The 22,837-nt window shown below is 22.1% G+C and overlaps 6 protein-coding genes across 6 annotated transcripts; 3 read left to right on the forward strand and 3 right to left on the reverse strand.

The window, feature by feature from the left end:
* Positions 1–870: 870 nt before the first annotated feature.
* Positions 871–3,824, reverse strand: PY17X_0624300 (uncharacterized protein; the record flags this gene model as incomplete). Its single annotated transcript, XM_725498.3, has 2 exons — positions 871–2,222; positions 2,381–3,824. The coding sequence occupies 2 exons, from the start codon at positions 3,822–3,824 to the stop codon at positions 871–873; spliced, it is 2,796 nt and encodes a 931-aa protein (XP_730591.3).
* A 3,545-nt stretch (positions 3,825–7,369) lies between these two features.
* PY17X_0624400 (type 2A phosphatase-associated protein 42, putative) lies at positions 7,370–8,638 on the reverse strand (the record flags this gene model as incomplete). The annotated part of the gene is made up of 1 exon (XM_724301.1): positions 7,370–8,638. The coding sequence occupies one exon, from the start codon at positions 8,636–8,638 to the stop codon at positions 7,370–7,372; it is 1,269 nt and encodes a 422-aa protein (XP_729394.1).
* Positions 8,639–9,698: 1,060 nt separating this feature from the next.
* Positions 9,699–10,884, forward strand: PY17X_0624500 (3-demethylubiquinone-9 3-methyltransferase; the record flags this gene model as incomplete). Its single annotated transcript, XM_724302.1, has 2 exons — positions 9,699–10,577; positions 10,699–10,884. The coding sequence occupies 2 exons, from the start codon at positions 9,699–9,701 to the stop codon at positions 10,882–10,884; spliced, it is 1,065 nt and encodes a 354-aa protein (XP_729395.1).
* A 949-nt stretch (positions 10,885–11,833) lies between these two features.
* Positions 11,834–12,371, forward strand: PY17X_0624600 (mitochondrial import inner membrane translocase subunit TIM14, putative; the record flags this gene model as incomplete). Its single annotated transcript, XM_022955436.1, has 2 exons — positions 11,834–12,122; positions 12,316–12,371. The coding sequence occupies 2 exons, from the start codon at positions 11,834–11,836 to the stop codon at positions 12,369–12,371; spliced, it is 345 nt and encodes a 114-aa protein (XP_022813211.1).
* A 618-nt stretch (positions 12,372–12,989) lies between these two features.
* On the forward strand, positions 12,990–14,481 carry PY17X_0624700 (conserved Plasmodium protein, unknown function; the record flags this gene model as incomplete). The annotated part of the gene is made up of 4 exons (XM_022955437.1): positions 12,990–13,333; positions 13,576–13,849; positions 13,998–14,237; positions 14,437–14,481. The coding sequence occupies 4 exons, from the start codon at positions 12,990–12,992 to the stop codon at positions 14,479–14,481; spliced, it is 903 nt and encodes a 300-aa protein (XP_022813212.1).
* A 430-nt stretch (positions 14,482–14,911) lies between these two features.
* PY17X_0624800 (protein kinase, putative) lies at positions 14,912–20,822 on the reverse strand (the record flags this gene model as incomplete). The annotated part of the gene is made up of 5 exons (XM_022955438.1): positions 14,912–14,986; positions 15,200–15,283; positions 15,416–15,507; positions 15,645–15,800; positions 15,962–20,822. The coding sequence occupies 5 exons, from the start codon at positions 20,820–20,822 to the stop codon at positions 14,912–14,914; spliced, it is 5,268 nt and encodes a 1,755-aa protein (XP_022813213.1).
* Positions 20,823–22,837: the final 2,015 nt, after the last annotated feature.

Raw genomic sequence — 22,837 nt, forward strand, 5'->3', positions numbered from 1 at the left:
TATATACATTGTTTTTTTCCACTTTTGATAAATTTTGTGCTTGCCATAATATTATTAATGTTAAGGTAAAATTTTTTGAGTATAAGCTGATTTTATTTTTATCATATATATTTAAAAATCGTTATTTATAGTATTAAACAGGGATAAAATTTTATAGCTATAAAAATTAAAATATGTTATGTAATATATTTTTTTTTTTTTTGAAAGGGTCAGAAATTTTATATACAAATTGAGTAAATAATTCTGAACGTTCATATCTTCATCATCACAAATAGTATAAATGCAAAAAAAAAAACATGTACGCATATGATTGCACACACAATTATAAAAAAAAATTAGCTAGCTTCTTGCAACTTTTATTTTGGTTGCTTGTAAGTATATATATGCTTATGGATGTTTACATTTTTTTAATTATGATAATAAAACATTTTTATAAAAATGTGTAATTTCCTGATTGTTTAAAAATTGCTAAATATATAGGTACCCATACTTGAATATAAAAGCAACAATTTGCTTATCCAATATAAGATCGTATATATGTATGTTTAAAAGAAAAAAAAAATATATATATATAATTTTTGCAAATCAGTTTATTCTGTTGATTTTATCTTATTTTGTTAAAAATATAATAATTTAAAAACAAAAAAAAAGGATAATAAAAAATAAAAAAAATATAATAAAATATTTTGATTGTCCCGAAATAATTCTTGCATATCAATGTTAATATGATTTGAAATTTTGTTTAACATATGTATATGCATATATACGTATGTAGATGTTTTGCAAATTGATATTACGGAATATATATATGTATGCATAAAATGAGACAAAATATAGGGTGTCAAAAAAAACAAAAAAAAAAGGAGAATATTATTTGTTCATATTTTTTTTTATTAATTTCTCCTTCAATTTTGACATTTTTGTTTCCCAATTTTCGTTATCATCTGTTTTATTTGTATGAGAATGATATTTTCGAGATTGATTATCTGATGAATTATAAATATGTCTTTCTTTTTCAGGATGTTCAGAAGAATTATAGTCATGTACTTTTCTCAAAACACTATTACTGTTTTTATTATGATTACTATCATTTTCATTACCATGTGATCTTTTTCGGGTCGTACTTGATTCACTTTCCATCTCTCTATTTCGGTCTCTATCAATTTCTCTATTTCGATCTCTATCAATTTCTCTGTTTCGGTCTCTATCAATTTCTCTGTTTCGGTCTCTGCCCGTTTCTCTGTTTCGATCTCTACCCGTTTCTCTGTTTCTATCTTTTTCCACTTCTCTGTTTCTATCTTTTTCCATTTCTCTGTTTCTATCTCTTTCCACTTCTCTGTTTCTATCTCTGCCCGTTTCTCTGTTTCTATCTCTACCAGTTTCTCTATTCCTATCTCTTTCTACTTCTCTGTTTCTATCTCTTTCTACTTCTCTGTTTCTATCTCTTTCCGTTTCTCTGTTTCTATCTCTTTCTACTTCTCTGTTTCTATCTCTTTCCGTTTCTCTATTCCTATCTCTTTCTACTTCTCTGTTTCTATCTCTTTCTACTTCTCTGTTTCTATCTCTTTCCGTTTCTCTGTTTCTATCTCTTTCTACTTCTCTGTTTCTATCTCTTTCTACTTCTCTGTTTCTATCTTTTTCCACTTCTCTGTTTCTATCTTTTTCCACTTCTCTATTCCTATCTCTTTCTACTTCCCTGTTTCTATCTCTTTCCACTTCTCTGTTTCTATCTCTTTCCGTTTCTCTATTTCTAGGTCTTTTTTTATTTCGTTCGCTATCTATTTCTTTCTGTCCGTCGATATGGCTATCTTGTTTTTCATCTTTATCTTTTATCCGTTCTCTTTTTTTATCGTTGTTATGTGATGAATTGTGATTATATTGATTATGTTTTTTTGCAGATATTTGATGACTTTCCAGTCCTTTATGTTTATCATTATTATGATCAATATTAAGTGAATTAGTATTATTATCATCTTTTTCATGTTCATTTTTTTTGTTATCTTTATTTTTATCTTTTGTTAAATAATTTTTTCCTGGAATAAAACTTAAAATTCGTTGTCTTAGTGACATGGGTTCTTCTTTTTCTTTGATCTTATCATCATTATTTTGTGAATTTTTTTTAACATTATTATTATTATTATTTCCCTTTTTGCTGGCATTGGATTCAGGATTGTTATTTTTGTTTTTTTCTCCATCTTGGTGATTAGTCGTTTCAGATGTATCTGAATAAAATGAATTTAAGAAATGTTAGGAAACAATTCGAAATTTTTTGAGAAGATGTAAAAAGTGTGCATACCCAAACGGTGCATTGTAGCACGTCTCAACAATTTAATTGTGCTTTTTTTTTTTTTTTTTTTTTTTTTTTATTATTTTTTATTACCTTTGTTGATATTATTCCGGGTTCGATCCTGACTTTGCTCTGGTGATCGTTTTTCGCCTCTTTCCTTATCCCCCCTTTCTTTTTCATTCCTTTCTTTTTCGCCTCTTTCTTTTTCGCCTCTTTCTTTATCGCCTCTTTCTTTATCGCCTCTTTCTTTATCGCCTCTTTCTTTTTCGCCTCTTTCTTTATCGCCTCTTTCTTTTTCGCCTCTTTCCTTATCTCCCCTTTCTTTTTCAATTTTTTCCTTATCACTTTTTGTGGGTAGATTGGAAGGAGAGTTGACATTTCGTTTCGAATTTTCAAACTGATGCTTAGCATTTTTATTAATATTAGATTCTGAAGATGTTACAATATTACCATTAATTTGATTTGATGAGGTATCAATCAACTTATCAGATTCTCTTTTTTTAATTTTATTATTATTTTTTTTATCATCATAATTTGTTTCTTTTTCCGATTTATCAGTTTGATGTACTTCTTGTGAAATTATAGTTTTAGCAGAATTGTTTGAATCAGGAAAATTTATTTTTTTTTCTTTTTCATTGATATTAAAATAATTTTCTTCGGCATTATTTAATTTTGTATTTTCTTTTGTAGATGTTTTATCATTATTTAAATTATTTACATTTTCATTATAAGATTTTATATCATTATTATGTGTAACATCTAAATTGTTATAATTTGATTCCACATTTGCATCTTGATTATAAATGTTATTATCATTAATATCGTTTAAGTTTTTAGATATTTCAGCATTAGTAACTAATTTATCATTATTATTTTCATTTATATGATTTTTATTTATGTTTGTTTGCTCAATTGGTGATTCTTGTTGATTATCTGAATTATTTATTATTTTATTTTTAATATCTGAATCTAATTTATTTTTTTTAATTTTTGTAGGAATAGTTGAAGTTTCTAGTTTTAGAAATTTTCGAATTCGCTGTTCAATATCAGAATCAAAATTTGATTCATCAGAAGGATAATAAAAATTTTGATTCAAATTGCATCTAGAATTAGATGAGGAAGATGAAGAAGAAGAAGAAGAAGAAGAATAAGAAGTTAAAGAATTATCATTATTTGTATTAGTTTGATTTATTTTATTATTTTTGTTTATTTTATTATTTTTGTTTATTTTTTTTTCATATTTTCTTTGAATTCTCTTTGTCCATTCTCTTAAATTAACAAAAGAATGTCTTTTTTTTTTTTTTTTTGATTTTTTTTTTTTTTTATTTAAAATTAATAAATTAGGATTATTATCTGAATCTATATTGGTTACATTTATAACATCACATATCATATCACCCATTTCTGAATTTGTAATAACTTGATTATTGTTTGTCATTGTATCGTCTTTTTGAGATGACACTACATCACCTTTTTGAGATGTCATTGTATCACCTTTTTGGGATGTCATTGTATCACCTTTTTTTGATTTTGTCATTATTAAAAAAAAAAAAAAAAAATATAAATATTGTTACATATATATAGTGTTATATAATATTTTTAAGGCATTTCCAAATGTGTCGTCACTTGCAATTATGTAAAGAAGTATCATAATACATGCATAATAAAAGTCAACATAATGTATGTATGTATGTATATATATATTTATTTATTTAGTTAGTTAGTTGGTTAGTTTTTTCCAAAGTTAGGATAAAACATTTATAATAAAAATGTAGAAAAGACATATTTGAGATGCGAACAAAAGGGTTTGGAAACAAAATATGTGTATATATACATATATATATTATTCCGTTATTATCTTTATTTTTATAAATCGATAGACAAATTAATATACATATATATGAACTGAATCGAATTTTAAAATAAATTGAAAATTTGTATTATCCATTTTTATGTATATTTATACAAAACATGTGCATGTATCTATGATTTGTTTTTATTGCAAAAAGAGTAAGAGAACAAAATGGGCGAGCAAAAATAATAAGAGAACAAAATGGGCGAACAAAATGGGCGACACAAAGTGAAATTTACATCGGGTTGTCTAGAATACGCACATATAAATTATTAAATATATATATTCATTGATATTATATTCGCATTAATATTGTTGATAGTATTTGTATATATATTAAAACACATGCACATATCAATAATCCTTTATTTTATTTTTTTTACTTTTTTTAAGTTCAATTATTTTCGAAAGGGTGTATAAAAATGGATATTCGCAATCATGAATTAAAAAAATATAGTGTAAAAAAAAAAAAACCAAACATATTTTTTTTTTTTTTTTTTTTACTATCCTAAGATTTATTTACACACAATTGTATATCTCTAAAAAAGTTGAGTAATTTTTTAATAATACAATTAGTAAATTTAAAAATAAAAATAAGTTGTTATAGAGATGTATAAGGGAAGTTTTATTATAAACCCGTAAAGAAACAGTAAAAAAAAAAAAAAACAGCTAAATATATAAGTGAAAAAATGAATAAACAAATAATAGCATTATATTTTGTAAAAAAAATTACAATTTCACATATACATAAATATATATACATATATATCTTAATTTATGATATTCTTATACTATCTCATATGTCTTTATAAGATTTGTTTGTAATAAATTTGTTAATTTTTAAAATAAAATATAAAAACATAACATTGAATATAAAAAAATTTATGAGTATATTGAAGGTAATTATACCAAGAATAATAATATAAAAATATTTGGCAAATATTAAAAAAAAAAAAAAAAAAAAAAAAAAAAAATTTAAGTAATTATATAAACATGTATATAAATAACAATATATTTTAACTTAAAATTGTGTCAAAGATTTTTCTATAGATATTGAATCTGAACACCAAGTTTCTAACATTATGCTATTTTTATTTAACCACTGTCATTCATTCGTTTGTATTCATTCGTTTGTCATTCATTCGTTTGTCATTCATTCGTTTGACATTCTTTCGTTTGTCATTCTTTCGTTTGACATTCTTTCGTTTCTTATTTTTTTAATTAAAATGGTATAGTAAATATATATATATATATGCAGATCTAATACAAAAATTTAAAAAATGTATAAAAATATTGTTAAAACATAATTATGCCTATAACTTAAACACCACATATTATGTATTAGGGACGTAAAGATAGGCAAATTATTATTCTTGAATAATAAGAAAATAAACAAATATAAAAAATAAAAAAATAAAAAAATAGAAAAATAGAAAAATAGAAAAATAAAAAAATATAAAAATAGAAAAATAAAAAAATATAAAAATAGAAAAATAGAAAAATACGAAAAGCTATATTTTGTTATTACTACTAAATGTGTGTATTTTATATTTGAATTTCATTCTAAAAATGTAATACGAATGAATATATCATAAAAAAATAAAATATAATAAAATATAATAAAATAATGATAAATGAAACATATCAAAGTTTGAATAGCGCACACATTATATTAGTATCATAATTTATATAGATATGCATGTGTATGTATTAACTTAAATATATTTGAAATGGCTAACCACCGATTTTTTTTTTTTTTATGCTAATCTCCATAATATAAAATTTAATTTCAAGTACTCGTTAATATATAGTAGCATAAGCAATAATGATATAACTTCAAAATGGAAAAAAAATGAAAAAAAATGAAAAAAAAAGCAAAATAAATGAAAGATTTATACAGATTTATACAGATTATACAAATTATACAAATTATACAAATTTATCACAATTCCATTTGTTATGAACATAAAGTGGGATAAATAAATCATAGAATATAATTATAAAAGTATAAAATGCTAACAAAATGCGATAAGAATAATATTAACAATTAAGATATAAGAACAAGCACAACATAATGACTTCCAATTATATGCTAAATAAAGTTTGCCATAAATTTGGTTCTTTATAAAAAATATAATATATAATGTAAATATAATAATAAAAAAAAAAAAAAAAAAAATAATTAGATATAAAACGTATATATATGCACAAAATGTACAATTCATATATTATGAAAAGGGGCAAGGAAAAATATATAAAATATTCTTGTACATTTTTTATAAATATATTATTAAAAGAATTATAATATTTTTAAAAGAAAAAGAAATATTCGAATAAGTGTTTTCTATCATAAATTATTATGTGTTAATGGATGATAGTTTTAATTTATTTTTACTTCACTTTTTATTTTAATTATTTATTAAGTTCGTTCGTTTGTTTTGCTTATTTGTATTTACTAATTTATCATTATATTTTTCCTTTTAAAAATTTACGTCTTTATTTGTCCTTAGTTATTTTATATTTTCATAAAACAACTGATGTTACATATATTATTGCTAAGTCATATGAACATGATGATATTTATTGCAAATTTAGTAACCTGCTTTTTATATATAGTTTTGCATAAATTGTGGAGATAAAATATATATCAATATAAATTAAAAAAAATGATCATTAAGTTTAAAATTTCAGTGAAATGTGTTTTTTATGAAACATAGAAAATTATGATTATAACTAACATTATATATGTACATATATTTATTAAATACACATATTAATATATAGTAAAAAAACGACAATAAAATTATGTACATGTCATGCAAAAAAAAAAAAGCTGTACATAATTTTATAAAAAGGGTAAAATATAAACGAAAAAAATTATAACAACGAATATAAATGTTTCTCACAAAAATTTATACATGATTCATATTTACATTTAATGTAAAAAAATATTTGATAGGATACGTAAAATAGTTACTCTTCAAATTATTTATATAATATGGATATACATAATTATTCGCATTTTGTGTGCACATATTATATAAATTTTGACATGTACATGTAATAAATTAGCTGTATGTACAGTTATTATTATTATTTTTGATCACACTTTATTAAAATGTTTCCTTTTAAAGTGTGTTATTTTTTATTCAATATTCACAAATTATAAAATGTGTATTATTGGCTAGACAAACATAAAAAATAAAAGAATTTATTTATTTGTAAAAAGCTTACATAATATTTCTGTTTTTGTTGCCTATTCCTTTTTGGTGCATATATTTCCAATCATCCCATTCGCGATCATTTTTATCTTTCTCTATTTCTTCTTCCATACACTTTTTATAATAATCATCATCTTCATTATCATCATCACTATCGCTCAGTTCACTATTTCCTATATTTTTATTTTTTCCTTTTTTATTTTTATTTTCTGAATTGTTAATACCTTTTAGTGCATATTGTGATTCGATTTGTGCACATTCTTCTAACGAAATTGTTGGTAAATTATGAAAAGGTTTAAAAACTAATTCTTTGTAATAGTTACGAATTTGTGTAATATCTGAAATTTGCATATTTTTTTTAATTTTAAAAATCACTGGTTTTTTAGTGTAATTAGCGGATTTATTATCATTAGATAATGAAGGGAAATTATGACCATGTTCATAATTTTTTTTTTCATCATTTTTTTTACTCATTTCTTTATTTCTCATTTCAAGAACAAGCATTTCTGTATCCATTAAGTCTATTGTATTTAATGTTTGAATTAATTTATATTTAATTATGGATAAATACATTTCTCTATATTCTTCATCATCATGATTGGTTTGATAAAAATTATCATTGTCATTATTGGAAGTGGAATTTATATTTTCGCGTTTTTTTAAATTCATTTTAGCTAGTTCATTATATATTTGTTGATATTTTTTTTCATCTTTAACTCTTTTAATTTTTATATTTCTTCTATTTATTGCATTATGTGTACCATTACTACTTTTGTAGGAATCTCGATCACAATTTGTATTATCATCATTATCATTATCATCATATAGATATTCATTTATTTGTACAATATTATATATATTAACAATAGTAATAAATTCGTTAAAATATAATTTAGCATCTTTAAGTCTATCAAATCGTATATCTATATTAATTGTTTCATAACATAATGCACCTAATATATGAGGTATTAATAAAAATTTCAAATAATTTGTGTGAATATCATCTACATCTTCATTTTTTGAAAAAATATCACTACTACTTATATATTTTCCAACTAACTTAAATGCATATATTAAATGATCAATAATTTCATCTTTGTTCTTAACATTTTTTTCAGTGGGTATTAACCCACCTTCATAGTTTTTTATTAGTTCAATTATTTCTTTTTTTTTAAAAACAGATTCATATTCATGCAAATTTTTACTATGGTTAATTATATATTCATCAAACAAAATATACAACTCATCAAACAATGTGCTCACAACATTCATTTCCATTGTTTGTAGTTTCGTTATTTCGTTACTTCGTTTTTTCGTTATTTCGTTACTTCGTTTTTTCGTTATTTCGTTACTTCGTTATTTCGTTACTTCGTTATTTTTTTATTATTTTTTATATTTTTTTACTATTTTTTTAACTTCTCAAAAGTACGAATAAAAAGATGTACATAAATATGTATTATATAGAGAGCAATAAATGTAAAAATTATTTTTTTAATTTTTAGATTGTATATAATAACACTCGATCAATTATACAAATTTCCAAATGTGTGTTGAAGTAGCCTGCAATATTGGCTAACTACACGTATTTTGTTTATTTTGTTTATTTTTTTTATTTTTTTTATTTTTTTTATTTTGTTTATTTTGTTTATTTTGTTTATTTTTTTTATTTTTTTTATTTTTTTTTTTGGGAATTTATAATTAAGGTATGAGGCTACTAGGTTCCACTTTTAACGCATTGCGTATGTATGTAATATATATACATGTAATTATATTTTTTTTTTTTTTTTTTTTTTTTTTTTTATGGATATACGATTAGTACTACTTCGTATGCACTTTTTAATGAAAACGTTCTTTTTTTCTCTCTTTCCAAATTTTTTTTAAAAAACCTTAATTAATAATAGTTTATTTTTCTTTAATTTTTATTTCGATCTTATATAGATTTAATTTTTTAACAATTATTTTTTTTTATCAAAATTATTATGTACATGTGTAATATCGTAAGGTTTATATAAAAATTGTGGTTTTTATTTTACATATAAGAGATATTTTTTTTGCGAATAAAATAGTATAGACAAATAGGGTTTAAAACAAAAAAAAAAATTGCACAATTAAGCCGATAAAAAAATAACATAAAAATATGATAGAATGAAAATATTTAAAAAAAAATAATACAAACAAGATATAGAAATGTATAAATAACAAATCTGAATTTATAAAAATAAAAATCTATTAGATGAGGAATGAAGATATATTATTTTTATGTTAAAAAGTGAAATAACAACAAAAAAAAAAAAAAAAAAAAAAAAAAAAAAAGAAGATATACTAAGAATATGTTATTATGAAAAAACAGATTATATATTGTAATAAATATTTTGGAGTAAATAAAAGTTTTGTATTAGGTTTTCGATTTTATAGTAACAATACACATGATGAAAAGGAAGTAAATTTTTTTAATAATTTATATGATAAATGGTGGGGTGAAACCAAATATGAAAATAAATGTAGTGTTAACAGTTTCTATAGCATTTTAAACAAAATATTAGGAAAAGATGTATATAGCTTACATGATTATAATAAGCAAAGATTTGATTTTATTTTAAAAAATTATGAATTTTTATTATGTGAAAAAATAAAAAAAGGAAAAGCTCAAATAGATATCAACATTTTAGATGTTGGATGTGGTGGTGGTATTTTATGTGAATACATCCAAAATAATATTTTTTATTTTTTACTAAAAAATATAAATATTTCAAAATTAGAAAACATAAATATAAATATAGAAGGTATAGATGTGTCAACCAAATTGATTGAATTGTCAAAAAGGCGAATACGTGAAAGGCAAGAAAAAGAGAAAAAAGAGAAAAAAGAAAAAGAAGAAAAAAAAGAAAAAAAAGGTCAAAATTGCCAGAGTGAACAGAGTGAAGGAAATGTTTACAAACTCGACAAAACCGCTATAAATATAAATTTAAATTATAAAAATTGTGATATATCTGATTTGGTATATTCAAATGATATGAACAAAAAAAAATATGATATTGTTATATCATCAGAAGTGATCGAGCATATACCAAACGATAAAAAAAAACACTTCATAAATTGCATAAATAAAATATGCAATCCTATGGCACTTATTGTTTTTACAACAATAAATAAAAACATTTTTTCATATTTATATTCAATTTTTTTAGCAGAATATATCACAGGAATTATACCCAAGGTATGCCCAACACTATTTTGCATTCGCTATTTTGTATTGCACTATTTTACACTCACTACTTTACATTCACTACTTTACACTCACTACTTTACACTCACTACTTTACATATTTTCCTTTTAGGGGACTCACAATTATGATTCTTTTATTGGAGAAACGGAGCTAATTAATATATGCAACCAATTTGAGCTTTATAATTTAAACACAGAATATGTTATATACATTCCAATAATAAGGAATTATTTTAAAACAAACAAACTAAAATTGTTATATATGGCATCATTTGTTTATCAAAATAATAAAAAATAATAAAAAATAATAAAAACTAAGAAAGAATTGTTAATTATCATCTGTGTATCTATATATACATAAATATTGTAATAGAATTGGATACTTTTTATGTACGAAATGTGATATTTTTTTATATTTTTTTATATTTTTTTAATTTTTTTGATTTTTTTTTATTATTTTATTACTATTGTAATAAATGAAGAATGTGAAACAATTATATAATACATTCAACTATTTTGTTAATGTTGTTTTTTTGTATATATGCTAAATAAATCATTTATTGGAAAGGGTTTGAAAAGGGACGATAAAAAATTTGACATAAATTTTTTTTTTTTAATTTTAGTAATATTTGAATAGACAATATAATAATAAATGGAGAAAATTATTTCCTCGGTTGGAAATTACAACATCTCTACATAATCCAAAATGAAACGATAAAGCAATAAAGCGATAAAATATAAAAAAAATTGTATAAAATGTTAAAAATGTATAAAAATTGTATGTTAATAACATATTTATATTGATATACATTTTACAATTTTTCTTAAAAATATTCAAATTTCTTTTTTTGTTTTAAAAAAAATATATCTAAATTTTTAATTATATTCCATTCAGTTCATTCATTACATTATTCCACTTTTGAGTTGCGTATTTTTTATACCCATCTAGCTTTTTTTTTTTTTTTTTTTTTTTTTTCAAATATATTTTTTTTAATTTTATTTTACTAAAATAAACTTTATGTATGTTTTCCGAAATATAAAGAATAGTACAATTATTAAATGGATGAATAAAATATAGAAAATATAAAAAATATAGAAATAAATTTTGATAAGAGTAATTAGGATGATGCATGTATGTATGTATGGACTATTGAGAGAATGAAGATTGTATTTTTGTGAAAAAAAATAATATAAAATAGATTATGATATAACAAAAAAATAAATAAAATACAGAAAAAAGTGGTAAAATGTGGCCAATTGCAATTTTATTGTTTGGTGGAGGAGTTTTATTAGCAAAGAAAGGAATGAATTATATGAAAAATCAAAAAGTGGGGTTAAATAAAAATTTTTTTTTTCCATCAAATTTAAATAAAAATTTAAGTAATGTATTTTTAAAACCTGATATGAAAGGATTTGAAAGAACAATGTCAAAATCGGAAGCATACAAAATATTAAATATAAACCCAACAACAAATAGAGAAAGAATCAGAGAAGTTCACAAACAACTGATGTTAAAAAATCATCCAGACAATGGAGGTACTATAAGAATAGGAAACTGCGTAAACCATGTTGCAGTGCCTTTTTTTGCGCCTTTTTTTGCGCCTTTTTTTGTGCCTTTTTTTGCGCCTTTTTTGTGCCTTTTTTTGCGCCTTTTTTTCCGCTTTTTTTTCCGATTTTTTTTTTTTTTTTTTTTACTTATTTTTTTACTTCTCTCCACTCTTGTACGCAGGCTCCACATACATAGCGGCGAAGGTAAATGAGGCAAAAGACATTTTGTTGAAATAGTAAAAAATGAAGAATAATCAAAATTGGCAAACCATATTCAAAATGACAATACCAAATGACAGGCAGAGGAAAAGCATTTAAAAGTTTTGCCTGAAAAGTTGTTATGCTAATTACTATAGTTATATTTTATATCATATATTTTTCTCCAAATATGGGAAAAGAGAAATGCCCACATAATCCATGTATTATCTGAATAACAATATAAATATGACAATTAAAAAAATATATATTTATTTTAAATATTCTTAGAAAAGTTATATTTTCAAAATGTGTGCAAAAGTAGTTTAGCTTTTGCCGCGATTTCTCTTTTTTTCCACTTTTTTTCTCATTTTTTCCACTTTTTTTCTATTTTTTTCTTATTTTTCTCATTTTTTCGTACAATACGCGGGCATTTCATTGGGGAAAATGCGCGAGTATACGAACTTTGGAAAAGATTCACAATTTTTAAAAAAAAATCGAAAGAAAACGCAATATATTATTTTTTTATAAAAATTATAATATTAATAAATTGATTTAGTATATAATAACAATTTTTTTCTTAAATGTCTTATCCGAAAAATATGATCATAGTAATTATGTTTTAATAAAATAACAGAATTGTGTTTTTATTATTTAGAAATGAAAAAGTTATACTCAAAAAATTTGAGTGTAGAAGAGTTGGATGAACTTATAAAAAATGAAGAAATAAAATATGAATATTTAAAAAAAGAAAATGAAAAAATTAAAGAAAAAAATTTAAAAATTCAAAAAAAATTATTGAACTATGTTGAATGTGACAACTTTACATGTGAAAATAATAAAAATTATAATTTAGAAAAATATAACATCATATTGGAATCAATTATAGATTATATAAATAAATTAAAAGCAATTGATACATACATGAAAAATGATATATATTATTTATTTGATAATTTCTTTTATTGTATAAAGGAAGCGATTCTTAAACAAAACAGCTTATGGTATTTTACATAATTATGTTAACCATTCTAAATATATATATGCATGTTTATATTGTTTTACAAAATAGTGCTAAGTGGAAATTGATTAGACCGTTGTTTGTTTAGGTCTAGAAGTTTGCAATTTGCTCGCTATTTTTTCGCTATTTTTTTCGCTACATTTTTCTACTTATTTTTCTACTTATTTTTTCCCCTTTTTTTTCTACTTATTTTCTCCTTTTTTCCCCCTTTTTTCATGGTGAAAGCCAGCTGATGAAAAATGACATGTCCTATTTCAATGTTCCAGAAAAGAGCGAATTGTTTCGAAAAAATTTATTAACATTAAGAAAAATAAATGAACATAATAGCATATTGAGGGCTCGTATTTTTCTTTTCAATAAATTTAAGGAAAAAAATGAAAATTTAATCCACGCCAATTTTGAGCAATTAGAATTAAAATATAAAAACTTAAAAGGAAAGGAAAATATTTTAGAAAGCAAAATTCAAAACCTCAACAACAAAATAAAGAAATCAACAGAGGTAGCTAAAAATCAAAATATGAAAAAAATGAAGATTTATAATAATTTTAATAAAACAAAAATATATGTGTATATATAGATATATATATTTGAAATATATTAATGTTTTAAATCATCACATTGATTATTCTCAATTTTTTTTTTATCAGAAAAAATTGCACTATGACGAAAAAAAAAACTATTTAAAAAATTTATTGGAGGATAAAATACTAATGCTCGAAGAATCATACAACGAAATAAAAAAAAAAAAGCAACTTATAAATAATTTAAAAGTGAAAAAAGAAGAGTCAGTTAAAAAGTTCAATCTAGCTGAAACTGGAAACGTAACAAAAGGCGTCATCGAAGAGTATCACGACAAAAGGGAACACTTAAAAAAGTTGAACGAAATGGTAAGACAAATAAGCTATAGCTAGTGAGCGATTTTACAACTAGGCATGATTTGTTTCACGATTAGCTAGCTTAATTTGGAGGAAATAAAAAAAAATATAAAAATATATAAAAAAATTATGAACGTTCATGTCGTTTTGACCTGTTATTTTTTTTTTCACAATTACTATTATTACTATATTTGTGTGTTTCAACTTTTAGCTAGAAGAAGTGAAGCGTAAATATGAGTGCTTAAATAAAAGTTAATAAAAAAGGTAACTATTTGTTTTAAAAATTTCAAAAATGTTTTAGTTTTCGCATTATTAAAAAAGAATAAAAAGACGAAGAAAAAGAATAAAAATAATATGAACAGGAATAAATATTTATTACTTTCATACAAACAAATTATGTATGTGCATATGTATATTATATTTATTTCTACATAATGTGAATGTATGCAGTTTTGTGAATTCAAACAAAGTATAAATATGAACTAAAAAAGAAAAATAATTAAATAATGAAAATGTGTAAAAAAAGGAAAAAAAAAAAAAAATAGATTAAGCAAACCGTCGTCACAAATAATTCTGTATGTTCATGCGCCAAACACGAAGCAAGCCTTGTTACTTGAAAACAGGGAATGCTCAAATGTTGCCATATTTGTATGCCAAAACAATTATTGTGTGCAATTGTTTGGCTTTTAAAAATTAAAATGTTTTTGGAACCAGGCGTGCTTTTTGAGGTCGCTAAAACAATGCCTTCTCTTTGAGCAAAGCTAAAAATTGAAAATAAAAAATAAAAAAGTAAAAATTAGCAAATTAAAAAGTAGCAAAGTAAAAATTAGCAAATTAAAAAGTAGCAAAGTAAAAATTAGCAAATTAAAAAGTAGCAAAGTAAAAATTAGCAAAATAACAAAGTAAAAACATAATGCAGGATAAGGAAAGGTCGAAAATGTGCGCTTTTTGTATGACTTGTTCATGCATATTACTTCATAACAAAAATTTTTTAATTCGAAGGAAACAAAATGCGGGAAAAAGAAATTTGTATTGTGTATCTGTTCGTACATTCCCTCCTGAAAAATGAAACGAAGTAAACGAAATGAATAAAGTGGAAACACAAAGCAATGATAGAAAACCATATTGTTTTGTATAAGCAAGGAGAGTGATAAATATTTCAAATAAAATTATTCATTTTTTTTTCATACAATTTTGCTGGAATAGTAAGTATTATATTTTGTGCACATTTCGTAGATTAGGGTTGCCAGGCAAAAAAAGTCAAACTCATAATCGTTTTCATCTGAAATAGAAAAAAAAAAAATTATAGCAAAAAAAAATTATAGGCAAAAAAAAATTATAGAAAAACAAAATTATAGGCAAAAAAAAATTGTGAATAAATGCCAAGATGCATAAAGTTAGATATACACATTAACTTACTTGCATCTATATTAGAAAAATCAAAATTAAAGACTTTTATTATCCCATGCTTATATATGTCAAAATATTTATTAATATTTTTATTTTTCTCATTCAAAATTTGCACTAGTTCTTCCTTGGTATTTTTTTGTATTAATATTATGTTAGAAAACAGTCCTAAAAGTAAGTTAAAAAAATAAAGTTAAAAAAATAAAGTTAAAAAAATAAAGTTAACAAAATAAAGTTAACAAAATAAATAAAAAATTAACAAAATAATATTTGAAAACAATTCGATTAATCATTTATATAATGTGGATAATGTTTTTCTTTTTTTATACCATGGGATATGACAAAATTTGTGTGCATATATTCCAACAAATCTATAATTTGATATGCATATGAAGCAATAATATTTTCTTCAATCGGAGCAGTATATGCTTTTAAAATATTTCCACGTATATTTTCGAAAAATAAATATAGTTTATTTTTATCGGCTGCTTTACCTTTATATGGTAAAATATTTATATGTCGAAGTCTTTTGTGAAACAATATATTATTCGCAACTGTATCATTACCATTTTGACTATTAAGATATATTGAATCAACAAGATTTACAATAAATGACAAATTTTGATCTTTTAATTTACATCTATATAAAGTAGATAGCCCAAAAAAACATATATGATTATTTTCTATAACTATATTATTTGTATCTATATTTATATTATCATTATAATTTATTGTATTAACTTGCAAAGAGTTAGAATCACGATTCTCATCAAAATAGTTATTATTATCATAATTATTTATATTGGTATATTGATTATCATTTTTTTCTGAATAGTCACTTAATTTTTCTAATAAAAGTGAAATATTATTTCCTAGTGATATGTCTTTATTTTTATTATAATTCCATGGTTTATTTGTTATAGAATTGTTATCTTCATATTTATTATAAGATAAATAATTTTTTTTTTCTTTCCCTAAATTATATTGGTTATCTCCTTTATCTGTAAGGATATTATTTGCATCGAACAATCTACTGCCACTATTGCCACTATTATACTCATTTTTTATATTGCTGTTCAGAAAATTATTTCCTAATTTTTGGTTATAATTTATATCCGTTTTGAGTACATCCTTATGATAATCATAATTAGTGTTATATTTATAAGAGGACACAAAATTATTATCTTTTGTTTCATATTTTTTATATAAATAATTATTTTTTTGTTGATTTATGTTATATTTATCTTTGTTCATAATATATGACTTGTTCAGGAGATTGTCTGAATCATTTTGGCCAATTTCTTTATCATGAATAAAATTTTTGTTTTGATCATCTTTTGTAAAATTATAATTATTATCAAACATATTATTTGTTTCTATGTTTGTTTTTATTTTGGTATTTTCAAAATTATAATTATTAAAAAGTGGTTTATTTGATATATTATTAAAAAGTGGTTCATTTGGTATATTATTAAAAAGTGGTTCATTTGGTATATTATTAAAAAGTGGTTCATTTGGTATATTATTAAAAAGTGGTTCATTTGATATATTATTAAAAAGTGGTTTATTTGTGTTCATTTCTTCTGACTTGTTCATACCTAAAATGTTTCGTTGCCCAAATCGTGTGTTCATATTATCATTAATTAAATTTTGATCATTATTATTTCCATAAAATTCGTTATTTATAACATTATTTTTTACAAAACTTTTAAAAGGCAATGGTGGCAACTGTTTATTTAAATTCAAATTGTATGTATTATTTCCTTTAGTGTTAATATTTTTTTTATTAACATTATGAAAAAGATTAATATTATTTATTCCTGAATTTAAAGGACCAGCACTTGTAAAATTTTTGCTAAAAATATTTTCTTCTTGTAAATTTGAATCTACTTTCAAATTTAAACAAGAGGGTAATGCTTTTATCGAACTTTTATCATATATTCCATTTTTATTATTATCTGTATCGTTTGTAAATTTATTAATAATATTATTAAAAATATTTTTATTTTTTTTATCATCATCATCATTATCATAATAATTTGGTCTTTGAAAAGAATTGGGTTCTGTATTAATATTTGAAGATTTATGATTAAATAAATTATGATCAATTTTTCGAAACATGTGTTGATCAATTTTGTTAATTTTATTAGAAAATATATTATAATTTGGATCTGATAAATTTTGAGCTTTATTATATTGCCTATTTCGTGTAATCATGTCATTATATTGATGGTTCATATTTTTAGTGTTAATTGTATTTTCATTTTGTTGATTATGGGTCGAAAAGTTGTACATATTATTTGACACAAAGTTTTGGGGATCATTTGACACAAAGTTTTGGGGATCATTTGACACAAAGTTTTGGGAATCATTTTTTTTTTTAATAAATATAGATCCTAATTTATCTTCTTTGTTATTTGGAATACTTGAAATGCTGCTAGCAGTACTTGCAATGTTACAATCATAATTGGTATTTATTTTGTATTTATATTTATTGCTATTATTATTGCTATTTCTATTGTCATTATTGTCATTATCATTGTCGATAAGACCATATTTTTTTCTCAAATTTGTGTAAAATAAATCGTTATTTTTTATTTTATTATTATTACTATTATAATTTTCTTTTTTTACAATATTACCATCTTCAAAATTTGTTATAAAATTCGAATTTAAAGATAACGTTGTTTCATTCGTTCCGTGATTACGATTGTTTACTATCAAATTGGAATAATGTGCATTATTATTAAAAATTGTGGATGATTTTTTTTCCAAATTTGAAATAACATTTTTAGGCATAGATCTCGGGTTTACAGGAATATTAATAGGAAACGTGGTCATATCATTTTTGTTATATATATGATTTCTAAAATTATTGTTAATATGATTTTTATTATTATTCGGATTATAAAGGTCGTAATTATCAAATGGTTTATTATGTGTATCAGATGGGCTAGCATTAAATTTAAAATTTTCTTTTACATCATTTTGAAGATTTATTTTTGTACCATCTCTCAAAAATTCTGTATTTCGTAGTTCAGAATTTTTGAAAAGATTATTGAATCTATTATAAGTGTTTTCATCATTATAATTTAATTTATCAATATAATCATCATTTTTATTTGTACCATTATAAAGTGATGATATATTATCTTTAGGATATGCCCCTTCTACTAATCGTGTTTTATCTGAAACACTATCACTCAAATAGTTATATGTTTTATTTTCATATCCATTTTTAGAATATTGTGTAAGATTAGAATATTTATTACCATATAAATTATTTGATAAATCAACTGGGACATCTTGTATACTCATGTGTTTTAAATTATTATAATAATCAACAAAAGAGTGGCTTCTTTTTCCTTTTGGATTGTCACGATGATATTTTTTATTATCATCTTTGGAATTTTTTAAATCTCTATCTTCTCTATAATTGAAATGGTCATCACTTCGGAAATTGCCATCACTTCGAAAATGGTCATCACTTCGGAAATTGCCATCACTTCGGAAATGATCATCACTTCGAAAATTATTTTTATTTGCAAAATTATTTTTATTTGCAAAATTATTTTTGTTTGCAAAATTATCTTTGTTTGCAAAATTATCTTTGTTTGCAAAATTATCTTTGTTTGCAAAATTATTTTTATTAAATACATTTGGTGTCTCATTAAGTTTTTCAAATGAGTTTAAATCATCACAAAGATTGGTATTATTATTTCCTTCAAAATTTGAGTTTTCTTTATTTATATATTTTGCCTTTTTATCTAATATCCCAGTATTCGAATTATATTCACTAATTATGTTTTGATACAAATGATCTTTAGCATAACTATCATACATATCATCATTTAAACTTGAGTTATATTTTTTTGTTGGGCTTTGAACTATAATATTTTTTAATAAATTTATTTTTTTTTCCATTTTTATTTCATTGTCATCATTTTCTTTGTTTCTGAAAGATAGAAGATTGGGATAGAGCAAATGGTTTTTGTTTGTCATTCCATTTTGATTCTTTGAATAAAATGAGGAACGTTGTTCAGAATAATTTTCATTATTGTATGGATTCATAACTTTTGAATTATTTTTATTATCGTACAGATACTTATTTTTATCCTCATTGTTTCCCCCAACTTTATCAAACGGGCAATTTTCATTGTTCAAGCTGTTCAAATTGTTCAAATTGTTGAAAATTTTTTCTGCTTGCTTTTCATCATTTCTTATATAATCAGTATATGGTCTATTTGAATTTATAGGTTCTTTATTTGCGTTCATATTTTCATCTAACATGTTATTAACATTGTCAGGATTTGTTCCTGGTGCTATGTTATAATTGTAATTTTTTAATTTGTTGTCATAATAAAAATTGGTATCATTATTTTTATAGTTATTATAAATAAATTGTAAATTATTTTTATCAATTTTATTAAAACTATTTTGATTATCACCATTTCCCAAATCTTGATTAGATAAAGGAAATGCTCTAACATTCAAATTGGAACTATTAGCTCGACGATCATTTATATAATTATTATCATTATAATTCATACCATATTTATCACTATTTTTATATTTTCCATCACTAACATTTGTTTCATATTCTCTATTAAATTTTGTATAATTATATGATGTATCTTTTGTATTATCATTTTTATAACTACGAAAATTAGTTGTATTATTTTGTTGATTATAATGATATGGATTATTATTGGATAAACCATCAGTATGCTTTCCATTTATTACATTATTTATGTTGTTATTATAATTATCTTCTTCTTCGTCGAGAATCTTAATATTATTTAAATTAAATTTTTTTCTTTTAAAGTCATTTGCATTATTATATGTCAAATTGCTGTATATATTATTATATGCATCATTATTAATATTATATAATTCTTTTTTTTCGGGTTTGCTGCCTTTCTGCCCCATACTTATTAACGCACATGTTTTTTTATTAATATTATCATATGTTTTATTTTTGTGCATGTATTGATCATATCCATGCGAGATGGGTTCGTTAAAATCGTTCACCTCGTCGTTATAAAAAGTGTTGTATATATCACAATTATTTCGATTATTTTGAAAATAATTTTTATTTCTATTAAAATGTGTATTATATATATGATTATTTAAACCACTGAAATTGTTGTTCATATGCAAATTCATATTTTCTTTTTTGTGAATATACATTTTTTTTTCATTTTCCCACTATGGATAATGTGGTGTTGTCCTATATATATTTTTTTTTTTTTTTAAAACATCAACTTTTTGGAATTATTACAACTTACTATCAAATCGATGTTCATCTATCTATCTATATATCTTATTTATTCATTTAACACTTGGTCATTCTTATAAAAAAAAAAAATATAAATTATTGAAAAATATTATGGCACAAATAATTTTAATAAATCAAAGGGAAATGAGATAACCATATGACGTATTTTAACTATCTAGAATATAAATTTTCAAAAAATTTAAAAATGTATAAATTGTGAAATTACGAAATTGTGAAGTTACGAAATTGTGAAATTTTTTAATATTCTTGAAAAAATAAAAAATCAAAAATAGGGGTATAGACAATAATTTACCAGCATTTTACGAATAGCCAATTGGCTGCAATTAGTTGTTATTTCAGTACTATATTACACTATTTTTTAAAATAATTAAATAGCACCGTTTTTTTTTGTGTGTTAATATAATAAGCACTGGAGCTCACTTTTGTTCATCTTATTAATTTGTGAGCTTGTTTTATCTTCTTTTTGTTCTCTTCTTTTTGTTCTCTTCTTTTTGTTCTCTTCTTTTTTTAATTAAATTTCAAAATTTTAAAACTATGAAAATCTGAAAGACAATTTAAATACAATTTTTATTTATTCGTACTGATCTCGTATATTTGCATGCCATTATTTTTTAAATAAATTGTGGGGCTTTGGAAAAATTATATAACAGTATGTGCACATATGTATGTAGTATGTATTCCTTGCGAATCTCTGCATACAAATATAAGATTATACATATGCAATGTTCAAAATAGTTAGGGACAAATTAAAAAAAAAAAAATATATATATATATATATATATAATATAATATTTATGAGTCAAATATATGTAGATATATGAAGACGTGCAAATAGGAAATATATATATATATAAAGCTAATCAAGTGATAAAAATAAAATAAATATTACGAATTAGCAAATGCTACCAAAATAAACATATATTTCAAACACATATACTGAAAAGAAAAAAGAAATATCAAAATATTTATACAAAAAATATAATATGCATATTTACGGTGTTTATTTGTGTATATGCGAAATACACATATAAACAGGAAACTGGCATATTTTTATTGTATAAGCATAGCATGCTCGTTAAATGAAACACATAAATGTATATGTTATGCATGAGGATATAATATGTATACATGTATATAATTAACAGAAAATTTTCCCTTTTAATATATACAAGAAACATATCATAAAAAATATATACATATTAATATATAAAAATACGAAAAAAAAAAAAAAAAAAAAAAAAAAAACACTAAACGCCTTTTGTCAGTGATACAAATAATCAAAAATAATGATAAAAATGATAAATAAAAATAAAACACTTTATTATACATATAACTATTTTTATACACGAAAATGGAAAATAATAAATTAAACATAAAATAATATGAAATATGCCTTAATCAATTTTTCGGTCACCTTAAAAATACTGGAAAAAATAGTGTGTGCAATATTTGAGGATGCAAAAAAATAACAAAAAGAAATAACAAAAAGGAAATAATAAAAAGAAAATGATAAAAAGAAAGTGATAAAAAGAAAATGATATGACAAGATAAAATAAAATAAAAAGCATAAAAAAGAGAACTATATTATATAATAAATAAAACACAAAAGAAATAAACAAATAAAAATTAAAGCAAACTAAATAAATAATGGAAATTTACACTTGGCTTTATTAACTATATACATATGTGTATATGATAGACAAAGGGAATACTTAAGTTCCCTAAAAATTTGCTTGCGTGAGAATTTTTAATTATGATAAGAATAAAATATGAATATAGGGTATAATAAATAATGCTATTATATAATCATGTTTATATCTTTTAAAAGGTTAATTATAATTTCATTTTTTATTTTATATTTTTTATTTTATATTTTATATTTTTTATTTTATATTTTATATTTTAT

The sequence above is a fragment of the Plasmodium yoelii genome (assembly GCF_900002385.2).
Source record: "Plasmodium yoelii strain 17X genome assembly, chromosome: 6".
Taxonomy (NCBI): Eukaryota; Apicomplexa; class Aconoidasida; order Haemosporida; family Plasmodiidae; genus Plasmodium; species Plasmodium yoelii.